Source organism: Pimephales promelas, chromosome 12 (assembly GCF_988280905.1).
Source record: "Pimephales promelas chromosome 12, fPimPro1.hap1.1, whole genome shotgun sequence".
NCBI classification, from domain to species: Eukaryota; Metazoa; Chordata; class Actinopteri; order Cypriniformes; family Leuciscidae; genus Pimephales; species Pimephales promelas.
The window spans coordinates 12256935-12284026 of record NC_142780.1 but is presented as its reverse complement, the minus strand read 5'-3'; the positions used below and the strand labels follow the sequence as shown (position 1 = coordinate 12284026).

Genomic DNA, 27092 nt, shown 5'->3' with positions numbered 1-27092 from the left:
CACAGGGAAGCAAATACCTCTGACTGGACTGTGATCTGCTTGCTGATAACCTCGGTCTCAATCCTCCATGTGTAAATCTGTCTGAAAGCAGACAGTACAGCGACGCAGACCATGAACATGTGATGATTCACATTCAGTCATGCAGGGATGAGATCATTCTCTGAAATGTGCGGGTGCCTGCAAATTCAGCTTTGAGATGCTTTAAATAACATCTGCACTAACAGTTAAAGGTTTGGAGTAATGGACATTTATTACTATTTTGAAAGAGTCCTCTTATGCGTACCAAGGCTGTATTTATTTGATTGAAAAAAGTAAAAAAAAAAAGAAAAAGAAAGAAAGAAAAAGCAACAATGTGAGACATCATTACACTTTTAAATAACGTTATTTATATATATATATATATATATAATTTATTTCTCTGATGGCAAAGATGAACAGTCTTCAGTGTCACATGATCCTTCAGAAAACTTTCAAACATGCTATCAATGTTGTCAAGCATTTTTGTGGAAACTCTTGCGCCAAACGTTTGGGGTCAGTATGAAAATAAAATAAATTGAAACTGGAAAATCCTAACAAAAGTGTTGTATTGTGTTATTCACAAAAACATTAAGCAGAAAACAAATGTGATAAAATAATATTAGTATTATACACATTCATATTGACACAACTGGGAAATTCATGGACTGTCACAATAAAATCTTCAAGAATATTGTAAACCATATATTTACGTAACAATAGTAACCATGAACACTTCAACCATTGTTTGAACTTTGTGGTTACACAGTTGGATATTTATTATATATGTCACATTATAAAGATTTAAAATGCAATAGCAGCAAACGATATAGATACACTGTACACTACATCTCAAAACAGACAGTATTACAGCATTTACGATTGATAATGCACAGACTCTACATCTGAAGAGAACACTTTTCCATTTCTGAATACTGTGAATATAGACACTCAGCATTTCGAAAAACCAATCATTTTCTCGAACACTTTAATAGAATTTTGACTCTGCATTTTAGATTGTGGCAGCATTACATATAAGTGAACATTCAGGTTTGGAAATGATAAAGATTTGAGCAGTCATTCATTTGCATCAATCCAGCACCACTAGAATCAGCCAAAATGTCTGTCTGTGTATATATATATATATTCAAAAAACAATTTTTATAACATATTGAGACATGTTTGTGACCCTGTTTTTTCTAAGCGTTATGCTCGTGACTAATGTATATGGTTGGCAGTGAAAATGATCAATAATCAACTTTCTGTTCTAACATCACATTACCTGGCTGAAAAGCACAACACCATGTGCATGTATTTAGGAACCAAAGTGCATTTATAATTAATTATGCCAACCCAATAGGCCGTTTCCAAAATCTCAAAATCTTATAGTGACTACATGAGTAATAAAGTCTGAAATAAAGTTCTTCAGCCTTTCCAGTCCCATGGTATACACAGATCCCCATCCTGCATGACCGAATAGAAGTGAGAGACACAGAGATGAAGGCCCTGCATCTGAGGGGATCTCTCCTCCATCAGACGCCTGCAGCAGGGGATCATCTGACTGCTCGACACGCTGGGCTCTTTAGACAGACTCCGCAGAGACAGATCCTGCAGACAACTCCAAATGAGGTCTTCTTCCTCTGCCTCCAACCTGCATACATGGAATATTTGACATTTCAATCAAAGACGCTTATTTAAACGGTGGCTACATTACAAAAATAAGTAACGTTTGATATTACACTGTCCCCGTTACTTTTTTAACATGCCTTTCCCATAGTAATAACAGTGTATTATGCATTACTGCAAGTAAACAAACCGTATCCTAAACCTATAGTAAGTACAAGTTGTTATTACTCAGTACATAACTGTATAATTACTCTGTAACAGGGACCCCTTAAAGGGATAGTTCACTTTGAAATAAATTTTTCATATGTTTTAGAGTACCTCAAGGGAATCCAAGATGTAGGTGTCTTTGTTTCCACAGTATTTTCAATTTTGATATTTTTAGGTCAAACCGTTCTTGTCTGTCAGTCATATAATGGGGGTATATGGGGTCCACCTCAAAGAGCACGCACAGAGAAGTCAAAATTAAACATGATTTAATGACGAGTCGTGAATGTAAGTACACATTGATGGCCTAAGACACGAAACGGGCGGTTTGTGTGAGAAAACGAATAGTTTTTACATTGTTTTTACCTCTTGTAATCACAGCCACGTCCAACTGATCTGAGGGCGCGGGCGCTTCGGTCTGCGCAAGCGTCGGAAAGCACCAGAAATGATCTAAATGTGGTTGTGAAAAAAAATTCTGTTGATATATCGATAATCGTCTTCCTTTGTGATTTAATTTATATCACTTTAATTTTAATTTATAACACTTCTGAAATCTCTGTGTAAATAATGAGAGACGTACATGCACTAGAGATCAGTCCAGGGCCCTCAGTCCGCGCCCTCAGATCACTTGGACGTGGCTGTGATTACAAGAGGTAAAAACGACATAAATAGAAATACAGTTCGTTTTTTCACACAAACCCCTCGTTTCGTGTCTTAGGCCATCAATGTGTACTTACATTTCTGAATCATTAAATCATGTTTAATTTGGACTTCTCTGTGCATGCTCTTTGAGGTGGTGACCATAGACCTCCATTATATGACTGACAGACAAGAACGGTTTGACCTAAAAATATCAAAATTGAAAATACTGTGGAAACAAAGACACCTACATCTTGGATGCCCTTGAGGTCAGCTAAAACATATCAAAAATTCATTTCAAAGTGAACTATCTATTTAAAATAAAGGGTTACTTTATGGTAACACTTTATTCGTGTCCATGTTACATATTCTTACCATAGTAATAACAGTAAATTATGTATAATTACATGCAACTAACTCTAAACCAAAACCTAATCCCTAGAAGTCATGCAAGTACATGCTGTTAATTACTATTACTAAGTACTTACAATAATTACATAAAAAATAATGATATATTTAAGTACCGAGTAACAGTGTTGAGGGTAATGCATTACAAGTAACGCGAGATACTTTAAATTTACAACAAAATTTTTCAAACAAGTAAGGCAAGTTGGTTTTATTGACTGACACCTCTGTTGTCCCCATGCCGAGAGAAACTGGGAGTAAGTACAGTGCGCTGTTTAAACATGATGGTTACTGTAGACTACATTTAAGCAGGCATTTACTGATCTCACTTGCACAAAAACATATTCAGTATTCCTCAAAATGAATAAAAACAGTGACATGCACACTCGGAATATTACCCAAACCTGCAATGTTAAATTACACAAATACACTAATTTTGCATTTCCTTCAATTTTTTGTGTGGGGTGGCCTTTACATTTGCTAAAAATAGAACCAGCCCAGATAAGAAAAAGTAAGACAAAATGAACGTAATGCATTACTTTAAGTAACCAAGCAGCTAAACTACTTTTAAAAGTCACTTTCCCCAACACAGCTGAGTAATATTAATTAACAACATATTCGGCCCCACTTTATATTAGGTGTTTTTAACTACTATGTACTAAGATTTAAATTAATAATTTGGTACAATGCACTTACTATGTACAAAAGTGTTTTTGCATAATACTTATATTTAAAAAAAGAACTGCATGTAATTTACAGCTCTAATTCATTTCTGTGATTACATCTAAAATAGGATCCTTACTATTCTTACTGTAGGGTTAGGATTAGGCTTTGGTTTAGGATTAGTTGCATGTAATCATGCATGATTTACTGGTATTACTACATTAAGTATATTCAACATATCTAACAAGGACACTGTTATTTTGTTTTGTGTTTGTCTTGATTATGCCTAAAACAAGAGCAAACATCTTCAGGGGCCGTATTCACAAAGAGTTTTATCTTATCACTAGGAGTACTCCTAAATCGCACTAAAAAAATTTAGCTAGGAGTTTTCTCTTAAAAGTTATTAACAACGCCTTTCAGACCTACTCTTAGTAAGGAAAAATGACAACTCTTAAACTAAGAGTGATGCTGCGTCCCAATTCGCATACTATCCGTCCTAAATAGTATTCGAAAATAGAATTAGTACGTCCCAAATCGTAGTATGTTGAAATGAGTGTTTCAAAGATTCCCGGATGGTCTACTTTTTCCGGTCAGAATCCGAAGTGTAGATCGATGCACACTCTAACGGCTGATATTGCCCACAAACCATTGCGCGTTGGACGAGGATTCGGTTAGAACTACAAACACGAGTAAAAAGTGTTAAAAAACTACAGACACGTAGTCGATACAGAGGACGCGCGAGTCCCCGCGGTTGTGTAGAGAGGTTTAACTTAGATAAAGAGCTTTGAGTGATTAATTATCAGTATCTAACCTGACGAAAATGAATTTATTCAATGTTGTCCACATTATATTGCATTTGCAGCAGCATTGTGAACTTTTGTAAAGACACGTTTAGCCATTACGTTTTAAAAGCATCATTATATTCAAATTGCAAACACGAGGAGAGCATGAAAGACCCACGACTGGCAGATGAACGTGCTCTCTGAAACGGTAGGAAATAAAATTAGATAGAATGGAGGATTTTAACGGTGACAAGATGATTGACAGGGCAGTTTACGGTGACAGGATGCACGTAGCACGCGACAGAGCTGTCCGTTAAAGATGACGTGATAGTATGTCCCAAAGCTTGCCTACTCTTTTGCTACACACTCAAAAGTATGTACCTTTTCCTCACAAAAAGAGTACATACTTTTAGGGCGTAGTATAAGTAAGCGAATTGGGACGCAGCATGAGTCTTCGTTGCTACAGGTGAGCTCAATTCTCATGCACGAGCTTCCTTAATTTACTGATGATTCATGCACACTTAGGGGATAGTTCACAGAAAAATCAAAATTCGGTCATCCTTTACTCACCCTCAAATTGTTCCAAACCTGTATGAATTTATTTATTCTGTTGAACACAAAAGAAGATATTTTGAAGAATATGGGTAACCAAACACTTGATGCACCCCATTGACTTCCATAGTACGGAAGAAGCAAAAAGAAAAGTACCATGGAGGTCAATGGGACCAACTTGAGGGGGAGTAAATGATGACAGAATTTTCATTTTTGGGTGAACGATCCCTTTAATACCATCAACATGGTAAATGGTCAATTTTGATGTCATGTTAATGAGCACTGATAGGTCAAGCACTCACTTGTCTTTCCGTTGCATGCGTCTCCGGGCCTCCTGGGCCTGGCTCTGGAGGAAGTTCTGCAGCTGGAGGGTGTCACACATAGTGGGGATGATGAAGTGGCCCATCTCATGCAGGCAGGGGGTGGAGCGGTCCCTATGGCAACAGAACAGAAGAGTAAAAACAATGATTGACAGGACATTAAGCAGCACAAAGCCTTCTCAGTGAACAGTGAGGATGTATCAGTCAGAAACACGACAGAATTGAATAGAACAGAGGGAGTCGCAGGAATTAAGATGATGCCATTCATCTACAATCTGTTGCTAACAGTCCAGTGTGGTCTCTCTTCTGTTTCATTTTTATGTTTATCTTGTCCTTTCAGCGGAATAGTATTCTGAACAATAAATATTTCCCATAGCAATACATTTAAAGCTACAATTCATTTCTTGTAATGTTATTTGCTGCACCAAATGAAATTGAGACTAAAGGCCTTTTCACATCAATAATTATTACTACAATGATAACTATGCAAGCGGACACACAAACTGACAATATGTTCTGTTAACTCTAAGCACATACATACTGTAATTATTTTAGCAGTTATTAAAAGTTGGGTGGTTTCTGATTGGCGGATGGCACTAGAAGAAAATAGCTAATTAAATAAATAAGCAGGAGGACGATTTTACCTGTACAGATTTCTTTGGACTCTCCTCGGCTAAGACAATATATATATATATATATATATATTATATATATATATATATATATATATTATATATATCTTATGTTTATATGTATTTTTATTATAATATGCCACGATTCAAGGGTTGTTTGTGCTTGCTTGTTTAAAAAAAAATAAAAAATAAATGAATACTTTTATTCAGCAAGAATTCATTTAATTGAGATGAGAGTAAAGCCATGTTACAACAGATTTTCATTTTAACACTGTTACTAAACAAATCTGTTTTAAGTAACTGGTGTTCTCTTGAGCTTTATATTAATCAAAGAATAATGAAAAAATGTATCACAGTTTCTCCAAAAATTAAGCAGTACAACTGTTTTCAACATAAAAATAAGACGAAATGTGCTTTTGAGCAACAAATTCTGGAGTAATGGTAGACTTTAGCTTTACCATCACAGGGATAAATTAGTTTTAAAGAGTTTTAAAATGTAGTAATATCGTACTATATATATATATATATATATATATTATATATATATACAGTATATATATATATATATATATATATGAAGAGTTCAGATGCAAAAGCCTCTAAATGCCATTTGAAATTTTCTTCTAAAATGACCATTTTTATCAATCTTGTATATTTAAGTTCAGTAATTTTACTTAAATGACAATTAACAGGTAATCTTCATTGCCATTTAAGTGAAATTACTGAACTTAAATATACTAGCTTGATAAAAACGATCATTTTAGAAAAAAATTTTTTTAAATGGCACTTAGAGGCTTTTGCATCTGAACTCTTCATATATATATATGAAGAGTTCAGATGCAAAAGCCTCTAAATGCCATTTGAAATTTTCTTCTTTAATGATGATTTTTATCAAACTTGTATATTTAAGTTCAGTAATTTCACTTAAATAACAATTAATAGGTAATTTTCATTGTCATTTAAGTGAAATTACTGAACTTAAATATACAAGTTTGATAAAAATCATCATTAAAGAAGAAAATTTCAAATGGCATTTAGAGGCTTTTGCATCTGAACTCTCTATATATATATATATATATTAGGGCTGTGCAAAAATTAATTGCGATTAATCGCATCCAAAATAAAGGTCTGTGTTTACATAATATATTTGTGTGTGCTGTATATAATTGTTTTGTATATATTAATACACACACATGCATGTATATATTTAAGAAAAGGTGTTATTCATATATAAAATATTTATATTTACATAATATAGATTATTTATTTATTTATATATACAGAATTTAAGCGCAAATAATTCTTAAATATTTACATGCATGAATAGGTATTTATATACACAAAATAATTATATACAGCACACACAAATATATTATGTAAACACAGACTTTTATTTTGGATGCGATTAATCGCAATTAATTTTTGCACAGCCCTAATATATATATATATATATATTACTTTATCTTTACCAAATAAATGCAGCCTTGCTAAGAATAAAGACTTCTTTTACACAAAAATATATCTTACAAACCCCTTGAGTAAATGTAAAAAAAAAAAATTCTGAATATAAAAAAAAAAAGTTGGTTCAGAATCAGAGGTGGAGAAAACATTTCCTTCAATATTTCCTTCCATTTCCATAATTTTTGGTATGAATTTATTTTGGTGCAGTTGCTGATACAACACTTTATTTTGATATATTCTGTTGACTACGTTGCACGTACATATCTGTCATGAGAGTATAAGTAAAGTAAGTAGAGTTAGTAGAATAAGTTGACATGTACTTACAAAGTTACTTAAAGTCAGTAGAATATCTGTTGGAGGAGCATCAAAATAAAGTGTTAGCAGATTTTAAGCATATAGTCTACTAATATTCTAATGAGAGTGTATTTGTATTGCAAAGTATAGCTAGTAAAATGTCTAAAGGGGGCCATCAAAAAAAGTGTTACCAAATTTTTGTTCTTTTGAAAAACACACACCCTCATAAAACATGGGACTAACCAGGGACATTTAAAAAAGTAGCTTTGATTGCACGGTAACTAAGATTTGTCTGCATTTAGGCACTGCTCAAGCCTGCTATCCCTGAGGCTCAATCCTGCTTTTAGCGATGAGATCTAGTGCATTTCTGAGCACCCTGCCCCACATAGTTGAAGGTTGTAAACAAAGGAACTACACATGAGCAAATGGCTGGACTGAAAGTATACAAGTATTTACTTTTCCAAGGTCATCGTGAGGCCTTGCAGGCTGCGGGGGTGCAGGTAGAGGCGCTGAGGCAACAGTCTCTTGTGGAAGGTGTTGAGGGTACTGTAGTGTTCCTCCAGAGGCAGAGCGGGACCCAACCGCTTGATGTGGATCACCTGAATCCCTCCCAGAAGGTGACTGATGCGCTCCTTCAGCCAGTCCGACTGCTGGAGCAGGCTTCTGTAACTGTGTAATCTTTCAAAGAGCTGAGCATATACATGGACAAGCCTCATAGTCAGCATTAATGTTTGCCATGATATTTTAAAGGGTTAGCTCACCCAAAAATTCTGTCATTAATGACTCACATTCCAAAACCCGAAAGACTTTCGTTCATCTTTTTGGTGAAATTTGAGCATTTTGACGCTTCAAAAAGTTCATAAAGAGATCACAAAACTAATCCATCTGAATTGAGTGGTTTAGTCCAAGTTTTCGGAAGAGATATGATTACTTTATTATATGATGAACAAATTGAATTAAGGCTTTTATTCACATATAAACATTCATCAATTCACACGTCAGTTGAGGTAAACGGAAGGTCAAGCATGTTTGCTTGATGTGCAAGAACCACTGAGGTTCATTCTCATGTTATGTCTCTCTTTTGGGTTTCTGCAAGAACCAATGAGGTTCATTCTGGTGTTACGGTGTTATTTACCATTTCATTCCCAATGAGGTTCATTGAGCTTCTGTTCATGATCGCTGAGCAATGTTTAAATGTGAAACAGCTTAAAGGGGGGGTTGACTGCCATTTCACTTTTTTCATTTTAAATAGTGTGTAATGTTGCTGTTGGTTGATGAACAGTATCTGAAAAGTTGCAGCGCTGAAAGTTCAATGTAAGCAGAGATATCGTCTTTTAAAAATCAGGAAGTAAATTGCCTACAAAAACGACTCGATTGGGACTACAGCTGGGTTGTAGACGTCACTAACCCACACATTTACATCAACCCTCCCTCCGGAAAAAGCAAAAAAGGGCATGCGAATATTTCTGCGGCTCGTCGAGTGTGTTGTGTTCACCCAGCTGTCAGGTCTTCTGTGTTCGAGCTTCCCACGGATGCTGTACTTCGTCAACAATGGATACAATTTATGTTTGATTATGTTCCTGAAATTGACGATCGTAATTTAGATCTCTGTGCTGCGCGTTTACGGAAGACAGCTTCCAGAATCTCCACGAGTTCAATGCCGGATTCAACAAGAAACTGTTACTAAAACATGAAGCAGTTCCAGCTTTAAAACCAGAGGCAGCAGTTGTTGGGCCACAACCTGTAAGTAGGCGAAGACTTCATCATTTTAAATGTATTTGCATGTATAATTCCAGATGTAGTTGTCACAGTCTTCGTCTGCACCATCCTGTCTGCGTCTCCAGCACTACACTTCCCAGGATCCTCTCGTCTCCACACCTGAACTCACTCCCTCATCAGCCTCCCGTTCAGCGTCCTGTTAATCTGTTACACCTGTTTTCCACCTTGTTATGTTTGATTCCCCTGTGTATTTAGTTCCCTCAGTTTCCTTCAGTCTTTGTCGATCGTTGTTACTGTTACCCTGTGTTCCGCCTGCCTGTATCCTGTTCTTTATGATTAAAACCTTTTTGTATTGGAGCTTTCTGGACTCTGCCTGTTCCTTCCGCCTGAACCCGCACCGTGACAGAACGATCGACCACCAAATTGGGATTAAACATGGATTCCTTCGTGGCGGTTCAACTTCTCTGCCTGGAGCAGGAGGACCGGTCCCTGGAGGACCATTTGACGGATTTCCTCTCCCTCATTCCATCCACAACCTTCCCGGACGACAGCCTCTGCAGCTTTCTTTATGCTGGCCTCAACACCGCCACCAGAGCGCAGTTGTCCGGGAACGGTCCCCCGGGGAGTTTCGCAGCATATGTGGAGTGGGTGCTGGTGTCCTGCGGATCTCCCTACACCATCGATGACGGCACCAGCCCCACTCCAACGCTCGAGCCTTCCTCTCCGCTGGTTCCGTCCAGCCCCGCCGAGCCGGGGCTCTCCTCTTCGCTGGTTTCGACCAGCCCCGTCCAGACCGTCCAGCCAGCGCCAGAGACCGTCCTGCCAGCGCCAGAGACCGTCCAGCCAGAGCCAGAGCCCGAGACCGTCCAGCCAGAGCCAGAGCCCGAGACCGTCCAGCCAGAGCCAGAGCCCGAGACCGTCCAGCCAGAGCCAGAGCCCGAGACCGTCCAGCCAGAGCCAGAGCCCGAGACCGTCCAGCCAGAGCCAGAGCCCGAGACCGTCCAGCCTGAGCCAGAGCCCGAGACCGTCCAGCCTGAGTCAGAGCCCGAGACCGTCCAGCCAGAGCCCGAGACCGTCCAGCCAGAGCCCGAGACCAGGATCCCACCCTGCCTCCCTCTCCCGCCTCCTCTCATCTGTCCCCGTTCTTCTCTCCTGCCCTTCAGCTCCCCTAAACCAGCCTGGTCCGTGTTTCCCCGGCCTTCGCTTCACACCTCCTCTATCTGGACACTTCCTCGGCCCCCGGTCCCATCGGCTCCCCCGTGGCTGCTACCTCCCTCAGCTCCTCCATGGTCCCACAGTCCACCAGCTCGGCCAGGCTCCCTCGTCCCTCCGAACTCCCTGCACTCCCTCGTCATCCTCCCTTCACCTTTGGACTTCCTTCCCTTGGCTCCGCCCCGTCATGTCACCCCCCCGGTTCAGTTGGACTCCTCACTCCCTCCAGTCACCGGTCAGCCCTCACGCACTCTGACCTCACCGTGTCCCTCTGTGCCCCTGTCAGCACTTCTGTCACCAGAGCCTGCGGTGTCCCCTTGCTCCCTCAGTCCCTCCTCAGCACCCATCATCGTCGGTCCCTCAGCTACACCCTGGTCTCCTCTCCCATCCGCTCCGCCCCTGTCAGCCGGCCCCCTGGTGTTGCCAGCCCCACTACCATCGGCTCCACCAGGGGTCCTCCCTCCAGCTGCTCCGCCCTGGTCTCGCCCTCATCATGCTCCGCCCTGGTCTCGCCCTCAGCCGGCTCCGCCCTGGTGGAGCCCTCAGCCTGCTCCGCCCTGGCCACGCCCTCAGCCTGCTCCGCCCTGGCCACGCCCTCAGCCTGCTCCGCCCTGGCCACGCCCTCAGCCTGCTTTGCCCTGGGGACGCCCTCAGCCTGCTCCGCCCTGGGGACGCCCTCAGCCTGCTCCGCCCTGGCCACGCCCTCAGCCTGCTCCACCCTGGCTACGCCCTCAGCCTGCTCCACCCTGGCCACGCCCTCAGCCTGCTCCGCCCTGGCCACGCCCCGCCCCCAGTTCATCCCCCCTCCTTCCTCTGTTATGCGGCGTGAGGTCACGCCTCCCGGGAGGGGGGAGTTCTGTCACAGTCTTCGTCTGCACCATCCTGTCTGCGGCTCCAGCACTACACTTCCCAGGATCCTCTCGTCTCCACACCTGAACTCACTCCCTCATCAGCCTCCCGTTCAGCGTCCTGTTAATCTGTTACACCTGTTTTCCACCTTGTTATGTTTGATTCCCCTGTGTATTTAGTTCCCTCAGTTTCCTTCAGTCTTTGTCGATCGTTGTTACTGTTACCCTGTGTTCCGCCTGCCTGTATCCTGTTCTTTATGATTAAAACCTTTTTGTATTGGAGCTTTCTGGACTCTGCCTGTTCCTTCCGCCTGAACCCGCACCGTGACAGTAGTAGCCTTGTGTTTTATTTTTTTCAAATGCCAGCGCTGGCTTTATAGCCACTAGGCTACTAGTTATGCTATTTTGTGTCTACGACAAACGCGTACAAACATTATGGACCTGAATTTTGTATAAGTACTAATGTTTTAAACGTATTTTTCATGTATATATGCTTTATGGCGTTATTTTCGATTTGATCAAGAACGTAAACTAATGCCAACGCTGTTTGTGTTTAACATTAGTAGCCAGTCAGTTGCTATTGTTGCCATTCAGATGCTATTGTGTAAAACAAACGTGTATAAAGTTAAAAAATGTAGCAAATTCAGAAAGGTTTAGTAAGAGTCGTGTGTGGTGAGGTTCTGTTTGATTCTCTTCATCGCGGCTTTTTTCGGTCTGATTCTGCCTCAAACTAATACTGCAGTTCGACGCTATTTACATCTGGACCGGAGCTCATGACATGCACGTTTCGCCCGTAAAGGTAATGGGCGTTAACCTTCCAGACAACGTGAGCGACAGTTTAGCCAATCACAACACACCCGGCCAAACTAACCAATCTGAGCCCACTGCCTGTTTCTGAGGGAGTGTTTTCATAGACTCAGGAAGTCAACCGCTCGTTCAGGGGACAGAGGAGAGCGCGGCTATATGTTATATTGCACCCCATAAACAGAATCATGCAAAGAAAAAAAGCACTCAAACCCCCCTTTAAATTCAGTCTATTCATCATAAAAACTGATTGAGTCTCTTCAGAATATTTGGACTAAACCGCTCAATTATAGTTTAGTTTTACATTCTCTTTATGAACTTTATGAATCGTCAGAGTGGTAGCTGTCAACGGAGGGACAGAAAGCTCTCAGATTTCATCAAAAAGATCATTCATTTGTGTTCCGAAGATAAACAAAAGTTTTACAGGTTTGGAACGGCATGATAGAGTGATTAATGACATTATTTTCATTATGGGTAGAACTATCCCTTTTAAAAGTAAATCTTACCTTGAAACTGGTTTAATAAAAAAGATGTACCTTTGACCATTGATGGTGGACATCCATTGTTCCTAACATCACATGCCCTGAGGCATTCATCCCTGATTGGTCAGTAAAAACTATTATGTGTCCTATGTTTTGGGAAAGAGAGAAAATTGAGTAAATACTTGTCCCCCTGAATAAATCCATCTGATCTCATTTCGTGAATTCTATTTCCATGGTTACCTCTCAGGTGGTGCAGAGCCTCAGGGTTTTGTGTGGAGAGACGAATCAGACTCTGCAGCTGACAGCATTTGTGTGAAACTCCCCATTTGCGCTGCCACCTACAGGACAGAGAATCACTTGATGATTAAACATGGAGAACATATTGACAGCAGGATGTAAGAACACAACACAAGATACTGTGTCCAATGATTTTTAGTTTTACACATACCTGCATTAGCAGACATACACTACTGTTTAAAAGTATAGGGTTGTTTTTTTATCTTTTTAAGCTGCATTTAATTATCAATTTGAAAATATCTGTTTTTATTATATTTTAAAATGCCATTTCTCCAGTCTTCGGTGTCACTGAATCTTTCAGAAATCATTATAATATGCTTATTTTGTGCTCAAGATTTTTTTTTTATTATCATAAAAGTTAAAACAATTGCGCTGCTCAATATTTTTGTGTAAACCTGACCATAATACATTTTCTTTCAGGATTCTTTGATGAATGGAAAGTTTTAAAGAACAGCATTCATTTGAAATAGAAATCCGCTATAACATTTGATTTTACCATCACTTTTGATCAACTGAATGCATCCTTGCACAATAAAAAGATTAAAGAACACAAATGTTTGATGTTATTGTATAATTGAGAGCTTTTCCATTTCATGAAAAATAATTATACGGGTGCAGTTGCTTGATTTTGATTGCACGGAAGAGGATTAGGGCCAAGCAATAATAAAAAAATAAAACCATCTCGAGATCAAAGTCATTATAATGTGAAATTAAACGAATTGCATTTCAAGAATAAAGTCGTTTTGTGTTTTGAGAAACTGCCTCCATGGTTACTTCGTAAAAACCTTTGCATTGCTGCCACACTGCCATTTTTGGTCCCCATGTCCGTGTGGCTCCTCTCAGGACAACTGTTATGAAGTAACTGGCTATTACTTTAGGATCGTTATTGAATGTGTACACCTCCGTCCACAGAATCTATCGCCTGTAACCATCTATACAGCCATTAATAGCAATGCCGTACAGTTTTAATTCATGTGTCCATCTGCCACAGTACATTGGGGCCAGCGCTGTTCGTTGTTCATGCAGAAGTTGTTCAACTGAAATTCAGTGACACTTTCAATGCGATACATTACTAGTATTTCTTTGTTACTGAAAGAAAGTCTAAAATATAGCTTGACTAAGTGATCCAACTCTGCCATGTCCTCTATCAGTAGGCTGCAATGAACACTGAACGAATGCGTTATTCTCTACATTTCATTTCCACTTTTATTCTCGAAACACAATGACTTTATTCTCGAAATTTAAAGAGTTTATTCTCAAGATTGTATTTTGAGTTTTATTTCTCAAAATTTAACACGTTTTTTTTTTCTCAAAACACAACAACTTTATTCTCGATATGTAATGAGTTTATTCTCAAGACTGCATTTTGACTTTTTTTCTCTCTAAATTTAATGAGTTTCATTTCGCATTATAATGACTTTAATCTCGAGATGGTTTTATTTTTTTTATTATTATTGCTTGGCCCTAATCTTCTTCCGTATGATTGACATATGATTTTAAAGAAAACAAAAATCAAGATGGCTTTAATTTTAGTGAGTGTGTGTGTCTTTTTACATTACCCTATTTTTTTAATTTCTTTCCAAAATACATTTTTTAAATCTTTTCCATAATAGATTATTTTTAGATTTTACTTCATACTCTTTTTAGTTTTTAATCCTGTAAATTCAAAGTTAATTGACTACTTGGTAGCCAACTCCAAAAAGAAAAAAAAATCTTTACAAAAACATAAGCAAGCCACAGAGACATTATAACTAAAATGTCACTTAAAGTTCGACTAATTCTTGTACTCTTTCCGGGACATGTGACAAATATTTTAACATTGATTAAACAGTTTTAAAGAGTTTAAGTTAAAGGGATACTCCACTTTTTTTGGAAAAATTATATATTATATATATATAAATATTAATATTAAATATTTAATATATATAAATATTAATATTAAATATTTTACAACTCCCCCAGAGTTAAACTGTTGAGTTTTACCTTTTTTGAATCCATTCAGCCGATCTCCGGTTCTGGCGGTACCACTTTTTGGATAGCTTAGCAAAAATAATCAGGAAACTTTACTGTCGTACCATGAGTGCAGCAGGCGTAATGTTATGACGCAGCGCCTGAAAATAGTGCCCAGCTTCCAATGTGACCGGGACTAAGTTTGTGTAGTCATCGCGCCTGCTGCACTCATGGTGAAGTTTCTTGATTATTACGCAGGAATGAGAGTATAGTTCCCTGCAAATCAGCCTAGAAAATCGCAACTTTACATTTTCCGTCGGTCTTAGTGCACGATGTAACTACAGAAGAGTCAAGTTTTAAATGGGAAAAATATCGAAACACTTTGGTCATTTTTCTGGGAGAAATGCTAATGGTCTTGTGCACTTCAATGATGTATGCTAAGCTATGCTAAAAGTGGTACCGCCAGAACCGAAGATCGGCTGAATGGATTCAAAAAAGGTAAAACTCAACAGTTTAACTCTGGGGGAGTTGTAAAATGAGCCTATTTAAAAAAAAAAGTGGAGTATCCCTTTAACTGAAGAATTACCAATTAGAGAGCTGCTAGTCTAGAGCATTAACATTAAACTAAAATATACTTGGCGATTAAAAATTACCAAGCACACCAAGAGCACCTTAGTCTGAGATAAGCTAACCTGATATCCAACAAACCAAGTTTCTGAATCAGCACTCTTTTCAATCTTTTCAGCTCCTCACGGTGTGGAAGACTGGCATTCTGTTTCTTTGTGGCCTCCGGCTCATTGTTTCTCAGCCAGAAACTGAAGATAAAGAAAGAAAGTGAAACAACGTTTTAGTATGAGTTCAATAAAACATTATGCAGTATCCCAAATTCATTACATAAAATTGACAATGAACTTTGTCTAACATAACATATCTTTGTTCATAATTATATTAATACTCAGGTTTCCAAAACCCTTTAGCCAATTCCATTATCACAGCACCATGCAACACTAGAGCAAACAATAATCAAGTTCAGGTTTAACCCTGAAATAATAACATGTTTTGAAATGGAACAGTTTATTGAATCTTATCTTATCTGTTTTTTGTTGAGTATCATATTTGATACATCAGGCTTTTATGGCTTATATAGTCTGATATAGTGAGAATATGGAGCATACACTTGAGGGAAAGAATTTGAACACATCAGTTTTATTCAGAGGCCCAAACTGAGCAAACAATATGGTGCAGTTGCTGATATTTACATGGCCACAAAGCCAGATGAAATTCTGATAGCTTACAGTGTAAATCGATGAGAGCTTCATAACAGCATAGCAGACTACTTATACATAACGCCAAAATGTATGTTGTTATTTAAATGCTTAGTTTTATGATTGAAGCTCAGTAGTTTTTACTGTGGGAGACAAGACCACCGCTGGACGGCGTGATTGACCAATCAGAATCAAGTATTAAAATTGAATATTTGAGTATATTTAAAATTGAACATTAAATGGGTCCATAATTCCCTCTCACAAAATGTCTTGATTTTGCTTTTGGGGTGAACACTGAACTAGAATATATTTTCATGCTTCATTGTTCGAAAAACAAATTATTTCTCACATTTTTTACATTATTACAGCACCTCCCTCCCCAGTCTGGCTTGAACATGCCAATTTTGATGAAGCCCCTCCTTCCAAAATACAAAATGTGCTGTGATTGGTAACCTGGCCTAGTGTGTTAAGATTGGCACCACTTCAGGAAATATCCCGCCCCTCCATAACTGCATGTTCCTCTCTAGTGTAAACACGAATAAGGATAACGTCAATTTCAAACCAATTCGAGCCCGATTCAGACCCTGACAATGTTAATGAACAAGAGGATCGTGCAGAACAGATATCAAGCATGGATTTAAAAAATATCTCCCTTTGGAGTGGACTTTGAGCTTTGCAGCCTAGCAGATCTTTTTTAAGCTTAAACAGCAACATTACACACTAACTAAGTTAAAAAAAGTGGAAAGGCATAATAAGACCCCTTTAACAGAAGCTGGAGGAACAGTTAGGTGCTCTGACACATTAAATGAACAGTTTATCCAAAAATGGTCATGTGGTAGTGCTAAGAGTGAATAAGCATCCTAAACTGATTTTAAAAAGAAAGATTAATGTGAATTGGCATGAAGGAAAGGTCTCTCTCTCTCTCTATACCTCAGTGTGGGCTCCACTCTCTTGGCTTGCTCTAACTCCTGCTCTGGGTCCCTGAAGCCAGTGAAAGTGTAATAAGTCTTGTCCCATTTGATGGGCCGATAGAAAGCTGTTTCAGGCTGTTGTGTTGAGCTCTTCCTGGTCTCAGCCTTGAGCACATCCTGCATGTGTTCAACCGAGAGGCTACAGGACCTCAGGACGTCCAGCACTGTGCTCAGAACATCCTTAGACTGCAGGGTGAAACTCACCGACCGGAATCCTGGGAAGTGTAGGGTTCTTCAGTTAAAATCATGCATTGGAAACAGAACATTACCATTCAAACATTTGGGGTCGGTATGATTTTTTTTAATGTTTTTGAAAAAAAAAGTCTCATTGCTTGCCAAGCAGCATTTATTTGAATAAAAATACATTAAAGGGCACCTATTATGGAAAATTCACTTTTACATGGTGTTTGAACATAAATGTGTGTTGGCAGTGTGTGAGCAAAACCACCCTAGAATGATAAAAATCCATCCAGTAGTTTTTTTACAATCTCAATAAATCATCTGCACTGCCTCAGAACGAGCTGTTCTGAGATCCAGGTCTTTGTGACGTAGCACGGGAGACAGGGGGTTGATTGACAGTGTGGCTGTGGCCTAGACCCCGCCCTCGGTGATCTGTACACACCATCCTTCATTGTTTCAACGACGACAGCCGGTAATGTCTCTTGGAAACGTAAATTAATGTTCTGTCGTGGACTCGTGGGTTAATCCTGTTGTTGTGGCTTAAAAGTTAATCCTTAAGTGTGGATTCTTGTCTACTGTTTGCGATCCACCGTCACCTCCAGTAACAGTAAGTGTATTTTATGATTTTTGAGCAAATAGTCTTTTCAGTCAATGTCAGCCAATTCAACAACAAATGCGTCTAAAGTTATTGCCGTCGTAGGATGTCTGTGTATATAATTTAAAACCTTGTTTGTATAGTGTGTAACCACACGTTTATAAATATATATATATTTAAATATATTGTATTAAAAACTGCATATATGTTGGTGTTCTGTAAGTTAGCCATCTTCTCACATTTGCCACAGAAGCACCCGTATGACAAGCTAAACATGATGCCACAGGTCCCTCGCATAAATGTAATTTCGCTCGTACGTAGCAAACTTTATCACAGAATGTGTATGTAGTTTCAAAAACTTGCGCTAGTGTCTGTGTGTGTGTGTGTGTGTGTGTGTGTGTTGGACATCCATCATTTCAAATGGGACGCTATTACAACTTTAAAGTACATAAAAGTAGCAAATAACCATACCGAGACGTACTGGTCCATTCTCATATGTTTATTCTGCCGGAGTCTCTTCATGCTATTTATATATTCCGATTCAAACGTACGGCTGAATGACATTCAAAACGGCGCGTCTCTTCACTCTCTCAGTACCGACTGCCTGCCATAGGTATCAAGTTACGCCCTCATCCAAAGGCAGGGCGGGGATATGCAGCTCATTTGCATTTAAGGTGGAATACCCCCTGAAACAGCTCATTTTTAAGCAGGCCCCAAAATGACATTTTCAAATGGTTATAATAAATTAACTGTGGGGTATTTTGAGCTGAAACTTCACAAATACATTCTGGGGACACCTGAGACCAATATTACATCTTGTAAAAAGGGGCATAATAGGTGCCCTTTAAAAAAGAGTAATGTTGTGAAATATAGTTACAATATATTTAAAATGTAATTTATTCCTGTGATGGAAAAGCTGAATTGTCAGCAGACATTAGGCTGAGTGTCCACCAAAATTATTCTTTCCCAAGGCCAGAGTATTTTTGTTTCATATTTAAAAACATATTTTGCTTCTGCGACTTTTAGGGTGTGTTCACACTTGTAGTTTGGTTTGCCTGGTTTGTTTGGTCCAGACAAAAAAAAAAAAAAAAGAAATCATTGTATGTGCGCGTAACCTATATGTAATGGTATTTTGACCAGCTGAGAACTCGTGAAGAGCTTATAAAATGTGTAAAGGAGTCAAAACAACGCCAGGAATCACGATTAATCGCATCCAAAATAAAAGTTTGTGTTTACGTAATAAATGTGTGTGTAGTGTGTATAATTATTTTGTATATATAAATACACACACATGCATGTATATATTTAAGAAATATTGTATATAATTAATATATATATATATATATATATATATATATATATATATATATATTTATACATAATTAAAATTATGTGTATAAATAAATATTTGATATATTAAGAACACATTTTTCTTAAATATATACATGCATGTGTGTGTATTTATATATACAAAATAATTATACACACTACATACACATATATTATGTAAACACAAACTTTTATTTTGGATGCGATTAATCACGATTAATCGTTGCCGAGCCCTAACCGAAATGTGATGTGTAACACTGCGACTATGACGAGAAAAAACAGGTATGCTTGAGCATTTCTTCCTTTTTAGGGTTGTATTTTGTGACATTACGTCCTGTTTTTGGTTTGTTTACATGTCTTTGATCAATGTTGCGTTCATATTTCACTCAAACCGCATTAGAGTTAATTTGTAACCTTTTGATGGGTCTTGGTCCGCTTGTTTGGTGTGCACAGGGTTCTAAAGGCAGCGTTCACACTTATTCAAATAAACCGCACTAACAGAGCAATCACACCAGGGTTCGTTTTAAACCAAAATCAAAAATCAAACATGCCAAGTGTGTACGCACCCTTAATCTCTCAATTCAGACTTTTTTTCTTGCAATTGCGAATTGACATCTAGCAATTCAGATTTATTTTCTCAGAATTGTGAGTTTATATTTCTTACTTCAGAATTTAGTTTCTCAGAAGTGGATCTCGCAATTTGGAGAAGAAAAAAAAATCTGAATTGCAGGTTATAAACTTGTAATCCTGACTTTTTTCTTCCATTTGCAAGATTATATATCACGATTGTGAGGAAAAAAAAATCAGAATTACAAGATGTTAACTAAAAATTGTGAGGAAAAATTGTCAGAATTGAATGATAAAAAGTCGAATTTACACATACATTTTTAATTCCGTGGTGGAAACAAGTTTCAAATACTGAGCTTCTATTGTACACTGAATGCTAGGCGTTTTTTTCCGACTGCTGAGAGTTCAAAAACGTTATACCCAGACATCCAATCAGAGTAGAGCCCGACGGATAAAGGATTTTGAAGGCCGATACCAATACAAATATTTTTTGGTTTTAAAATCCAATATTCCGATATATCGGCCGATATTTTTATTTATTTATTTTTTTATTTCAGAAACGCACAATAAAACATTAACAGATTTCCCTAACATTAGTTATTTGTAGTTATTTATGAGTTTTAACTAAAATAATATGATAATACATTTAAAAAAATATATATTTTATTGTCACAACAGAACAGACTGATGATAGTGGCATTAGCTAGCTTTATGGTTAGCTAGTCTATGATGAGCCATAATTTAGCAACTGCAAATTGTAAAACATACATTTTCAATATAACAGGCCAAGGAGAGATGATACGTCTCATTGCTATAACTGTCACGCGCTATTAAAGAAATACTTCAGTCACATTGTCAAAAGTTAAAAGGATAGTCAGTCAACTACACTGTAACAACGTAACGTAAATATTACTAGCTAATTCCGCTTCACTCTCGGCTTATTTAACAGCAGCAAAACTGGACATTATAGTCACAAATTTTGTCATGCTTATTTAAGTTAAGAGAACTGATGAGGATGTTCTTTTAATTGTTATTCAAGCAATGTATGTCTCGTGACCAACTCAACGAGTGTTGCCAACAGGTACTGTGGACAAACTATACAACCCCAACACTCATGACATGGTTCAAGCGTGTTTCGTCCGATTTTATTTTATTTTTGAAATATTCATTTATCGGCCATTATAACTGCCGATACCGATAGTTTGGAAAATGCCTAATATCGGCCGATAATATCGGCCTGCCGATATATCGGTCTGGCTCTAATTCAGAGTGAATGAGAGGCGGGACAAATACCACAACGACCAACCACCACATCCTGCTTGAACAACGGCAACAGACAACAACAACAACAAACACAACAAAAGGGGCCAGAACAAGTACTTCACATTGTGTCGATATATTATAAATATCATTTACTATCTGCGAATTCAGAAGCTAGTAACATTTTCACCGATCACAGCAACCAAACCACTGTCCCACTGAGCCCACAGCTAGGCATTTTCAGAAGAGCATCTGCCATTTTCAGCTGGCTAAAAACACTTTGGTGGACACACTGCCTTACTCCAGTCTTTAGCGGCATTCTAATGTCACTTATATGTATATTCTATAGGAACCTTGCTTATTCAATGTTGAAAAATGGTCTGCTTTTTTTAGTGGAAACTGTTTTTTGTTTTCCTACAGTCTGTCTGTTGTAACAGTCTATCACATTTTATCAATTCACTGTATCCTTGCTGAAAAAAAGCATTAACATTTAGAAAAAAAGAGACACCAAATGTTTGAATGTTAACTTAACTGTCAAAACTGTTAAAATAGGGAATTAAAGACTCCTAGGTCTTCCAAGGAAAGCAAACAATTACAAGCTGTTCCTCAGTTATCACATGGCTTCAGTTATTTATTTATTGGAGTTTAGCTGTAAACATGACTACGAATCAGAGGTGAACTGGTGTTACCTGAGGCTATCAGTCTACTGCTGGTGTCTGCTGTTTCTTTTGTGTCCCTGACATAAAAAGTGAGGTTTGTGGGTTTGGGGGATCTCGCTCCAGGCTTCTGAAGATTTTCCAGATAACCATTTAGCTTTTGGAGGGAGTTTTCATTCACTTCCTGTAACACAGAAAACAAAAAACTCCTTACAACTGCTCTGCATAGAAATGTGGAAAATTAAAAAAAATAAAAAAATTAAATAAAAAACACTTATGGTAACAATAAGGTTTCATTAGTTTACACAAACTAAGAATGAACAATAGTTCTACAGCATTTATTAATCTTAGTTAATGCTTATTTAATTTACTAATATTGTATTCAAATAAAAAGTTGTATTAGTTAACATTAGTTTATGCGGATTGTGAACCAACATGAACAGCTGTATTTTTATTAACTAACTTTCAAACAAAGATTAATAAATACTGTAAATGTATTGCTCAAATGAAACCTTATTGTAAACAAAGTGTAACCATATTTATATAACAAGCATTATTATCATGCATTTTAAATTAAAATGTTTGTGTATATAATAATATATCATTATTTAAATATCATTACTCTCTCTCTTGGATGCTGGCCAAAGAAATCAGGATGTACAGCGAAGTAAAAGGGCCGCAGGGCATTAATGGCATCCGCTCCTGAGAGACTCCTCCTCTGAATGACACGAGCAGAAACGCATCTACCACCAAGCCTGTAAGAATGAGAATGATGTTGGTTGGATGCATGAGGACAGGGATAATAAAACATTGTAAATTGTATTTGCAGCTGTCTATAAGAATTATAACATGACAGTGCATATACGTTTATTTGAATAAAACGTACCTAATATAACGCAGGAAGGTGGTCACATACATCACGTTACTCACTTCTGGCAAGAGAAATCAAGGCACATGAGAAAGGAAAAAGCATGACAGACTTTAGCCTCTTCAACAGGTCAAAATCACAGGAGAAACATTATACTGCATGTCTGCAGAATCAATTAATCATTCCCCATGAGAAACAAGTAAAAGGTTTAAAAATTAAAAGTTTGTGAACCCCTTGCAGAATCTATGCAAATGTGAATCATTTTAACAAAATAAGAGGGATCATACAAAATGCATGTTATTTGTTATTTAGTACTGTCCTGAATAAGATATTTTACATAAAAGATGTTCAAAAGACAAAAATAGAACCGAATTTATAAAAATGAAACTGTTCAAAAGTTTACGTGTCGTTACCTGAGGATCCACGATTTTTTGTTTTGTGATGGCTGTTCTTGTGATTCGGGTTTCCAGCATCTTTTGGATATTTGAACCCTTTCCAGCAGTGACTGTGTGATTTTTGAGATCCTCTTTGCAAACTGAGGACAATTGAGGGACTCAAGCTTAACAATTAAAAAAGGTTCAAACCTTCACAGATGCTCCAGAAACATGAGCAGGGGTTGAATACTTTTGAACAGGATTAAGATTTTTTGTTTAATTATCTTCTTTCTTTTTATTTCCATTTAGTACTGCCCTTCGGAAGCAACTAAAGATACTTACATGTTTCCCAGAAAAGAAATTAAGTACAATTACTTTAATTGGTAAAAAAAAGTTTTCACCCCCTCCTGTGCATCGTGTTTGCTTCTGGACTGGGCATCAGTGAATTTTTTAACTTTTTTTATTAATAGTTGTGTTTGAGTTAGAAAATGTGGATTTCAAAAGCAGTCACTGCTGGAAAGGGTTCAAATATGCAAAAGATGCTACGGAAGAATTTATTTTATTCATACTAAAAACCCAAAACTCTATGGGGCCAAAAATACCTATTTGATATATGCATGGATTAAACTTCTATTTTATTTAGATTTCCTTATTCTGAAAACCAGGTACACACCATAATCACAATGGCAGTGTATCTAATTAGTTTTATGCATTATAGGATATGGATATTGATAAACAACAATAAAGGCTTGACTGAACTTAGCAGAGACGTTTAACTCAGGTCAAGTGCAGACATGTGTGTTCTTGACCTACATACTGTGGGTAATTAGTGTAAACACAGTCCTCTTATTTTTACATAAAAACAAACAACACGACGAAAAATGGTTCCACCCTAAAACAGCATACAACTCACACTTTAGAGACATTCGATTATTCAGCATTAAATACACTCAAGTCAAAACATAAACACTGATCAACACAGTAAACAAAGGCAGACACAAACTCTGTGCGCTTTAAATACACACACCTGACCAAGACTTAATCAGCCACACACACAATTCATGACAGCATGAGATAAAAACGTCCAAAACACCATCAAATTACCTGTGATTATGCAATCTTACATGCTCGCTGTGGTTAAAACTCTTGAACTCTTGTGCTCCGTTGAGGCCAATCATCCCGACAGGAGTAATCAACTGCCTATCTTTGGGAAAACAAGTGGAGCTTGCGAGAGCTGCTCACATGAACCAGGCAGAACTAATCGCCAGTTCATCTTTTCCTGTGAATCTGAGACAGTCCTGGTGCCATCTATAGGTTATTTTGCGACATTTCTTTCTTACAAAATCAAAAACATTTAACATCAAGTCAATTGAACAACACATTACAAATGCTGTTTTTTATGATGATGTTGCATTGACTGCATACTACTCACTTATGGGATTAATATAATTTGTTTTTTTCTGTTGTTGCATTATTTGATTTGAACCCTCTAAAAAAACACTGGATTGAAAACAACCCAAACTGTTTTCAGCCCAAGGGCTGAGTAAATATGGGACAGAACACATGTTGGGTTAATTTTACATAGCAAATTGGGTTGTTTATTTAACCCAGCACAATGGGTGGATTTAATCCATCATACTGGGCTGATTCATTTTTACTAACGTACTATTTGTTTATCTTTTTCTTTTCTTTTTTATGACATACATGGATTAATGTTTATAAATTAGCTTAAATCCTCAAAACTTAAAAAAAAAAAAAAAAAAATCTCCACACAACTAGCCTACTGGTTTGCCAGATAATTCCTTTGTTAATCATATTTTACAGTTTACCATATTTTAAACAGTTTTGAATACATATGCATACATTTAAGCTTGTTTAACAATTATAAGTAAAAATTAAGCATTATGAAGTAATTCAAGTGTAATCGACCACTATCTGTTGTCCGGTGCTGGATCTCGTGCCGGCACTTGTATCATGTTTAGCGAGGGAGCTTCTAAGACCGCCGCCATGCATTTCACTAGTGGAAGAAATGCTGTGACTGACTCCATTTATATTCTGCATTTATATTCCACATTTATATTCCATCAATAACTTAACCCCTGGGTTGTTATAGCCTACCTAACCCATGATTTGGGTGACATAAAAACTACCAAAACACTGGGTTGTTACGTCTGACCCAGGGTGGAAACCCGTTGCCTATATATTAGCACTTTAGTTTTTACCCAAGCTGAAACTAAACATGTTAAGTTGTAGTAACATACAATCTTAAGTGGGTGCAGTTTACAAAGTTTACATACAGTAGTCTTTACTGAAAATAATTAGTTCTCAATAATTAGTTGTTTTGAGTATAGGTGTACTATTTGCAACATACTGTAAAGCTTTTCATTTTTCACTTTTCATGGCCTTTAATCTTTATTTTTTACAACATCAAAGTGCAGTCATCATCACTGGATCACTTTTTTCTTGGCTTTTTTGCTTCAACAATTGTGCCTTTTCATCACACAAGCAAAACAGCCAGAGAAAATATAATTCAAATGTCGAGGGCAAGAGCCCAACTACAGCCAACAATTATCACCATTATGGTGACTATTTTTAAATTAGATTAAACAATAATTCAACAACATCTAAACCTCTGTTATTTCTCAATACCATCTGCTGCCGAGGCTCGTCCCGCCAGTTGAGCCCCTCGGAAGCACGTTAGATGCGGGTCTTTTCACGTGACCAGGCAGGTTGTTGAATACCAGTGTTTTCTGCCTTTTGATTGTGTGGCATTTGAACCCCTCCCCTTCCTTATGAAAGTAAACATACCAAGTAGTCTCTGCTAAACCTGATTAGTGCAATGACTCTTTCAGCTCAATAGTACAAACAACTAATGTTGTTTAGTAATGATAGCAGGTTTTTACTAAACATAAAATAAGAAGTAATGATCACTCGTAAGTTTAATTAGAAACAAAATCTGGGTTTACAGTACACCTTCTGAACATTTGTACTGTTCTATACTTTCATAAATATATTCCAAATATACAGCAATATTGGCAACACACACACACACACACACACACACACACACACACACACATACTTACATATAACCCATAGATGGCGCAGATACAATGAGAAAAGTAGTCAGCGGTCACATTGGACTTGCCAGGAACATGGTTGACTGTAAACTGGAAAGCCAGAGACCACAGTGTGATCCTCCTATTGGTATCTTTCATCTTTTCCAACGACTGGAGATCTTCATGGTCAATTTCTAATTTGAACTCCCTTCCCAGTAGGTAATATCTCAAGTAGTCTAGGGCCCATGCCAAAGTCTCCTGCCAAACACTCTTTCTCTAGTGTAGAAAAGTGAAAGCATGTTTAGGGCTAATGAAAGCCACAGGCCATCATACCTGATCTATAAGCCTCTGAAAGGTGGCTGGTGCCCCATGCAGGCCAAAGGGTAAAACTCAGAAAACGGAATAGCCCCCACGGTCTCCTGAATGCTCATCAGAATCAATGGTCATCAGGTATTTGGCTTTGCCCTGTCAATTAAGGGATCTATACGGGGTGTAGGATATGAATCAAACTGTGAAACAGAGTTCAAGTACCGGAAGTCAATACAAAATCAGATACTCCCATCCTTTTTCTGTACTGGGATCACCGGATGACACCACTCGCTTTTAGAGGGTTCAATAATTCCAAATCTCAGCATAAAGTTCACTTCCTCCTTCAAGGCCTCTTGGAGTCTCTCGGATATTCTGTAACTCAAAATTCAAGTCAAATCAAGTCACATTTATTTATAGGCTTTTTACAATACAGATTGTTTCAAAACAGCTTTAAAGAGATAACAGGAAAATAAGGCAAAAAAAAGTTTGTTAACAGAAGAAAATAGCGTCACAGTCCAGCTTAAGTAAGCTCTGTTTTAAAAACATAATTAAATTAGTTAATTTATGTATAGCCACTCTGGAGTAAACCGTGATGTCATCGTCCAGCTCAGTTCAGTTCTTGTATAATAAGCCACTTTCACACAGAGATTCCAGAAAATACACGGATAATGTGACCGGGATTGTTGTCCCGGGATTGTTTGATTTCGGTTCATTCACACTGCCAGTGATTTGCCGGGATCTGTGATTGCGTTCA

At 37.8% G+C, this 27092-nt stretch overlaps 1 protein-coding gene across 1 annotated transcript; it reads right to left on the bottom strand.

Moving 5' to 3' along the window:
• Positions 1 to 624: 624 nt before the first annotated feature.
• tcaim (T cell activation inhibitor, mitochondrial) lies at positions 625 to 24243 on the bottom strand. Its single transcript, XM_039694537.2, has 11 exons — positions 24075 to 24243; positions 22615 to 22660; positions 22351 to 22483; positions 21762 to 21912; positions 17101 to 17356; positions 15598 to 15720; positions 12899 to 12996; positions 12713 to 12804; positions 8050 to 8282; positions 5189 to 5320; positions 625 to 1666 (listed from the first exon to the last, which is right to left on the bottom strand). The coding sequence occupies exons 2-11, from the start codon at positions 22644 to 22646 to the stop codon at positions 1441 to 1443; spliced, it is 1476 nt and encodes a 491-aa protein (XP_039550471.2). The 5' UTR covers positions 22647 to 22660; positions 24075 to 24243; the 3' UTR covers positions 625 to 1440.
• Positions 24244 to 27092: the final 2849 nt, after the last annotated feature.

What these genes read in the sequence shown, in the direction of transcription:
- tcaim (XM_039694537.2), bottom strand. Translation starts at nt 22,646, where the DNA reads ATGTATGTGACCACCTTCCTGCGTTATATTAG. An exon ending in GCCAGCATCCAAGAGAGAGA is followed by an intron (nt 21,913 to 22,350) that starts GTAATGATATTT and finishes TCTGTGTTACAG; the next exon opens with GAAGTGAATGAAAACTCCCT. An exon ending in CGCATGCAACGGAAAGACAA is followed by an intron (nt 1,667 to 5,188) that starts GTGAGTGCTTGA and finishes CCATGTATGCAG; the next exon opens with GTTGGAGGCAGAGGAAGAAG.